This window comes from Lactuca sativa, chromosome 6, assembly GCF_002870075.4.
Source record: "Lactuca sativa cultivar Salinas chromosome 6, Lsat_Salinas_v11, whole genome shotgun sequence".
Taxonomy (NCBI): domain Eukaryota; kingdom Viridiplantae; phylum Streptophyta; class Magnoliopsida; order Asterales; family Asteraceae; genus Lactuca; species Lactuca sativa.
The window spans coordinates 187,006,991-187,014,272 of record NC_056628.2 but is presented as its reverse complement, the minus strand read 5'-3'; the positions used below and the strand labels follow the sequence as shown (position 1 = coordinate 187,014,272).

General features: G+C 36.2%; 1 protein-coding gene across 1 annotated transcript; it reads right to left on the bottom strand.

The window, feature by feature from the left end:
- Window positions 1-4,781: 4,781 nt before the first annotated feature.
- On the bottom strand, window positions 4,782-6,116 carry LOC111898861 (aspartic proteinase CDR1). The gene has a single exon (XM_023894758.1). The coding sequence runs from the start codon at window positions 6,114-6,116 to the stop codon at window positions 4,782-4,784; it is 1,335 nt and encodes a 444-aa protein (XP_023750526.1).
- Between the last annotated feature and the right edge of the window lie 1,166 nt (window positions 6,117-7,282).

Sequence of the window (7,282 nt, the reverse complement as noted above, 5' to 3'; positions counted from 1 at the left end):
TATGTGTGTGTGATGCGCTGCTACACTGTCAGCTCTTTCCCCTTAGACGAAGAGGTACCTGAAACCCAAACTAAAACTGTAAGCACAAATCTTAGTGAGACCCCCCATCATACCACATACCATACAATCACATAGCATACATACTGTCGGGCAATTCTAGGGTGCCCAACCTACCCATGTCAAGCCATTATGGGGTGCTGACCTACCCATGTCAGGCCGTTCTGGGGTGCCGACTACCCTCCAGTCTATCTCAACTGGAATTAGGGACTATTTCACCCCTACCTCTATCATACATTAACAAAATATACTCATACGGTCAGACATATCTAGGGTACTGACCTACCCTTCGGTCCTAACGATTAAGTCAGGGAAAAGCTATTCCCTGCTACTACCACTAACTCACATAGCGTATCACATAAACATATATCATAAGCATATCTCATAAGCATATCACATAAGCATACCAAGATAATTATCACAAAGACAATAATCTACCAATTACTCTTATTGGTGGGCCGAAATTGTGGCCTTAGACCCACCCCTACTAAGAGGTAATTCACCTCGATGCCGTGTAGTGTCTGAATTATCCTTGGTGTGCAACTCAACTCTTCTCTACTCCTCAATCCTTACACGACAACCCTTCTAAGTTATCAATTTGAATATGCAACCCTAACCAGGGTCAACTCAAATCAGTCAAGTCAACCTTGGTCAAAGTCAACATCCAATTGACCTGACTCGCCGAGTTGGCCCGCCAACTCGTCGAGTCCCCATATCTACCAACAGTCATAAACCCGTCTCCACCCGTCGAGTCTAGCAAGAGCTCGACGAGTTCGCCTTCATCCACACATCAGACAATCTTCAACCGACTCGTCGAATTCGTTCTTGAACTCGTCGAGTTCATCTTCAACATATGAACGCATCCAGTCTATGACTCGCCGAGTTGTAAGAAAAACTCATCGAGTCCATGTTCAAATACTGGGAGATTGCCTTGGACTCGCTGTGTGTGTTCTAGCACTCGTCGAGTCCCATGATTTCTAGGTCCAAGGCAAACCCCTAGCAGGCTGACCGTTCCTTCCCCTAAACCAAAACCATTTCCAGAAGAAGTTTTTGGGGAAAAAGTGTCTCGACTTGCCGAGTCACCCAAGTGACTCGCCGAGTCCCTCCTTGTCCAATACTATACAGTTGATTTTAATGGGACTTAATGCATCCAAATCATAGATCTGGCCTCCTAGGGTCCCTTTTATATGTAAAGTCACGAACTTGATGTCCATGCATGGGGTCTTTGGCTCAAAAAGCCATAAAATATGGTCTACAAGATGCATGGGGTGTTTATGGAAACAAGGTGGGCACCTTTATGACATAAAGACCCCCAATAACCCCATATTTGAAGCACAAACTGACTTCCAGTACTCAATCCCGAATACAACCTCTATAGGGCTTAGAAAGATTTAGAAAAGGCCCAAAATAAGATCTAGACAATGAATCGACAAGGTTTCAGCTTTATACCTCTAATAAGCTGGAAATTTTCTAAAAAATTTGGATCTTCTTGTTCCCCCTTGATCTCACAATCCTCCTTCTCTTCTTCAAGCTTCAATCACACAAAGTAACACCACAAGGCTCAAGAACACACTAAAAACGGCTAGGGTTTCGAGTTAGGGTTTGCTCTGGACGATGTAGGCTGAGTTGAGGGGTTATAATGTGTTTAAATAGGGTGCAAACCCTTAATTTAGGGTTTCACTCAAACAGCGTCTACTCGCCGAGTCGGTCTCCCCACTCATCGAGTAGACTCGTCGAGTCCCAGAGAAAAACATAATAAATACTTGAATTAAAGGCATACCAAGAATCGGGTGTTACAATATCGAAGGTAGGGTCCGTTTGGTATACAAAGTATAATGTTTGGAAATCTCACTTTAAACACATCACTAAATCTAGCCTAGGCATCATCCCAGTAAGTAGATCAATCAGTATAATGACTTGGTATCACTGATAAATTTTATTTATAAATTCATAAAAACGATAATGAATATAAATATAAGTTACACTGAAATAAAATAAGTGCAGCTTAACTTACAAGAATTTTAGCGAAAACCGAGAAATTGCGTGGGTAGAATCTCAACTCGAAAGCTTCTCTTCATCGAGTTTCTAGATATCTCAGAGCCACATTAAAATGTTCAAATGTCGGGAAAAGTTAGACTTAAAAAACGAAAGACATTTGAGAGAGAGAAAGGGGATTAATTTGTGTGGGAAGAATGCTAAAAATTAAAGGTATTTATAGGATTTTCAGAGAGGGGGGGGGGGGGGGGTCAGCGCCATGGTTGGTGACATGGACGTTTTTCCTACCGCCACGTGTCATGCAATGCTTCATCCACGTCACTTGTTAGCCGTCTTGTAGAACGCACCATGTGTCACCAATATATGCTGCCACATGTTCACTTCTCGTGGTGCCGTGCCATCATGTCTCTTGGAGGAAACAGGTAGTCGACCGTGCCACGTGGCGCCTCTTGGTGGTGCCACATCATCCTAATAGGTAAATTTTAACATACCTTCGGACGGCCATAACTTTCGCATACGAGCTTCGTTTTCGACGTTCTTTACATCTTCAGAATCCTCTCGACGAGCTCTACAACTATCATTAAGATCTGAACAGCTAATTCTCGCTCAAACTAAAATTCATATTTAGATTGGTTTAGACCATTAAAATTCGTACGAACCGTTGATTTCCGATGTGATCATATTCACAAGATCTTCAATTATTGTTTTAGCTAACAATCAACCAATTTGATTTTCGATTTTTGTGTCCAAACTGTTGTGTTAAAACTTTGAAAATTATGATTTCCTCATATGAAGTCATATTTGGATGTTCTCTATATGTACGCTCTCGGTTTTACGATTACTATGACTTTCGTTTAAGCAACCTATCTAAAATTCATTTTTTTCGACTCGCATAGCCGAGTCAGTTAATTGCGTCGAAGAAGCATAATTTCTTCATACGAAGTTAAATTTCAGAGTTCATATATGTTCGAAATCTTTGTCACATATACTATAACTTTGGTTAATATTTGTTTATCCTAATAACTTTTTATAAAAAAAAAAAATTCGTTTTATTGCTTATTATAGCATAATTGCCAAGCCTGAATCTGCGGATGTTACATGTACTTCGATTATATGCACTTTTAAAGAACATTGATAACTGAAATTTAAAAGGAATTTTTTTTTCCAAACAAGACACCCTTTAAGCTTGGCTCAAGACCTTATTTTCATTAGTTTCTATCTGAAATGTTATACAAAAAAGAGCAACAACCTTAAAACCTTGATGATGAAATTCACATTGATAAAAAGAATTAAAAACATACCTTGTAACCCACTTATTCTTAATCGAGAGAGAGAGAGAGAGAGAGAGAGAGAGAGAGAGAGAGAGAGAGAGAGAGAGAGAGAGAGAGAGAGAGAGAGAGAGAGAGAGAGAGACCTCAATGGTGGTAAAGATGACATTTTAGGTTTTAATGTAGAAATCAGACTATGGTGGTGTTGCGGTGTATTCAATGACGCTAAGTTCAAGCTATCTGCTCTGCAGAATTTTCATCAAAAATACGCATGATTTGCGTGCATATATATCAAAACGAATAATTGAAATTTGAATTTTGAGTATAAAAGAAAACAAATAAATACATGAATAGTCAAATTGATATTTTTAATATAAACCGTGATATGTTTGTGTCAAGAGATATTTGAAGAAATATGTCAATTTTGAATTATATATTGAAAGAAACAATTTAATAACATATTAATTACTTTCTATGACCTGTAAATTAAAATAGTTACCTAAGAAAATCGAAAAATACCATAAAATGACTAGCGAAAATTAACTTTTACAAAAACATCACAAAATTACAATCAAAATTCTTAAGAATTGTGATGAAAAAAATGACCTTTTGATTATCAAGATAGATGTTCAAGTAATAAAATTAGCTAATATACTTTGGGTTTGGGCCGCAAGCAATCAACAAATGACAGCTCAACCAAAGATGGCCCATACATAACCCACTGTCAGATAAATCCTAGAACTTGGGTATCCAACAGATTAATGTGAGTTTTTGTATTAAATAAAAATAAAACATAAATTCGTTCACTTTTTAGATAAACATAAAAATAAAAATAAAGCTGAAATCAGTATTGATTAGCTTACTGATTTTATCGTTTATTATAAAAAGCATAATTTTATTTATATTTTTTCCTCTTATTATTTCCTTATCATACTATTTAATTTATTATACTTTTATTTCTTATGCTACATAAAAAGTATATGCTTGAATTGACACTAATCACGAACCATTTCATGGTCTATGTGACCACTAAATTACGAATGTAGTGTCAATTGTGGTGGGAACAGGGATACTACATCCAATCAGTTTGTTTTTCTCTTTATTTCTCTCTATCTCTCTACTATTTAATTAATTAAAAATTAAATAGTTTTTATTTTAATAATAGAAAATAAAAAGAAATATCTCAACCTTTTAATGGTTGAATATGATAAATGATGATGACTAAACACCTACATTATAGTGGTTAGTAATTGGTATACGAATGACCTTATATTTATTAATTTGTTAATTAACGCATAATTATTATAATATTCAAAGTTTATGTTAGTACTTATTAAATGTCATACACGGAATTATTAACAAATATGTCAATGGCGAAAGAGAGACAAGGGAACAAAAATCCATAGAAGTAACTTCAAACACGGATTATTTTAGTCAACGGAGATAAAATTCTCCTACATGCTAGTCAACTTCATGTCTCATGCAGTCAGTAGGCTTAAAATAAACCTTCTCATTTACCAAATCATACCCCACCAAAAAATTCTGCTGTAACAAATTCCCAAAAATAGCCAAATCATCCACCGGAACAATCGTCAAACAACTCAAACCTTTCTGCACTTCCAAAAAAGTACTCGTCGCCGGCAACTCCACGTCAGCACCGTCAAACCGGAAGGTCATCTTCGGGACAAGTGTCAATTCTAAATCGCTGTAACAAAGCTCAAACAATCCTTGTGGATCCTCAACAGTTTGACCTCCAATGGCATCCGTCAAAACCGAAATCAACGCACTAAAGAAATCCCGGTTGACAAGTGTCAGTGTCGTACCAGAATCTATGATAATGTTACCTTTGACAACCTTATTTTTCGAAAAGGATCGCTCGTATGACACACTAGTGTTTCCAACCAACACGCTTTGTAATGTAAGGTAGTAGTACGTCGATGGCTCCTTTCGTATCATGGGAGTTGAAACGACGTTTGACCCGTTGACTTTTGCAAGTTCACCGAAGTAAATCTTGCTTGTTTGGTTTGTGATGTCGTTAAACTGTGGAGTCAAACAGTATGAAAACTGACCCTGCACGACGGAATTTAATTGGTTGACTATAGAAAGTGGGCCGCCACCAAGACCAATGATCCCAGAAACATTCACGTTAAACGTGCCATTATTATCATGTCCACAACCAAAAGCCACGTTTTTCATAGGGGTTAACCCGAACCAAAAAGTGTCCATAGCAAGGTCACCTGATGTGTAAGAGCGATCCCCATACATCATTTTGTATTGACACGTGTTTTGTGAGTCACATGATGATTGGTTTTCTTCTAGGGCTTCACATCCCTTTGATTGGCATGATAGTTGTTGATAAGTGGATGAAGAAGAGGGTACAAGATAGGGCAGATTGACTTGCTTGTAACAGTTCTGGCAAGGTTGACACTGGGCCCACGTGAGGTCGGACCCGGTATCAGCAACTCCAACAACTTTTACGGGTGGAGTTCCAATCTGGATTGACATTACGTATTCCCCTGGGACCTCAAAAATGTCTGCTTCTATTTTCGTGGTAAAACCTGCCCTTCTTGAAAGAGTGGAAGCTCGAGAAATGGACCGATTGAAAGCATTTTGAACTCGGTTTGATCGGGAATGAGTTGGGTTGTAGAGAGGTGATAGTGGAGAGTCTCTATGAATAAGATCAAGTGTAAAACCTTGAAGGTTTCCACCGCCACTACTGCCATAGCCGTGGTGTTTTGATGTAGAGAGAGAAACCGAAAGTGAGAGTAGGAGATGGAGAAGAGCGAGAGTTTTCATCTTTAAGAAATTAAGATGACTATGAAGGATAAATGAAGATTAGATCAATATTTATAAGGTGAAAATTAAGTAATTTAATCTGAAGTTATATGAATTTGGAAGGTCAAAAGTTAATTACGTTAATTGTTAAATATTATAGGAAGGAAATACTTATATATGCTTAAATAGTTATTACAGCAATTATTTGCATATATAAATACAATCAGTATACTCCTCTTAACGTTTCGGTTCAAAATCGAAATATGTTCCATATATATATATATATATATATATATATATATATATATATATATATATATATATATATATATATATATATATATATATATATATATATATATATATATATATATATATATATATATATATATATATGTATGAAGATGTTCATTTGAGACCAAAAGTATTTTGTGAGACAGAGGACCAATTTTCAGCCTTTGATCAAAAATGATCATGCGATTGACAAAAGAACATAATTAAGGTTGATTAAGGCGCCTCATTAGTATGAAGATGTTCATTTGAAACCAAAGGTATTTTGTGAGACAGAGGGACCAATTTTCAGCCTTTGATCAAAAATGATCATGCGATTGACAAAAGAACATAATTAAGGTTGATTAAGGCGCCTCATTAGTTAATTAGGGGCTGTTTAGTCAAGTTCATAAAAAAGGCTTATTAAGGTCAAAATTATGTCACATTCTTATCAGGGCCAACCAAACTGAGATCGATTCCAACAATTGATCATGAATTTGCAACGATTTGAAGATTATTTTAGCAAATCTATTACTATAACTCAATTGTATTTGATGATGTGTAGAAGCCATATATTGAAATTGATTTCAGCCAATGATCGCCAAGATGAAGATTTATGTAAATAAATCATTAATTCACGATTGCCAAGATTAAGATTTCTACAAATAATATAGATTCAGTTGAGTTTTGTTGGAATCGATTCACAAGCCCATGATTAACATCGATTCAAGTTATTATTGGAATTGAGATCAATTCCAACAATCGATCTACAATTTGTAACGGTTTTGAATAAAATTTTAGCAAATCTACTAACAAAACTCAATTGCATTTGACGATGAGTTTGGAAGCTATATATTAAAATCGATTTCTGCAATTGATTGCACAGATAAAGATTTTTGCAAATAAATCATAAATTC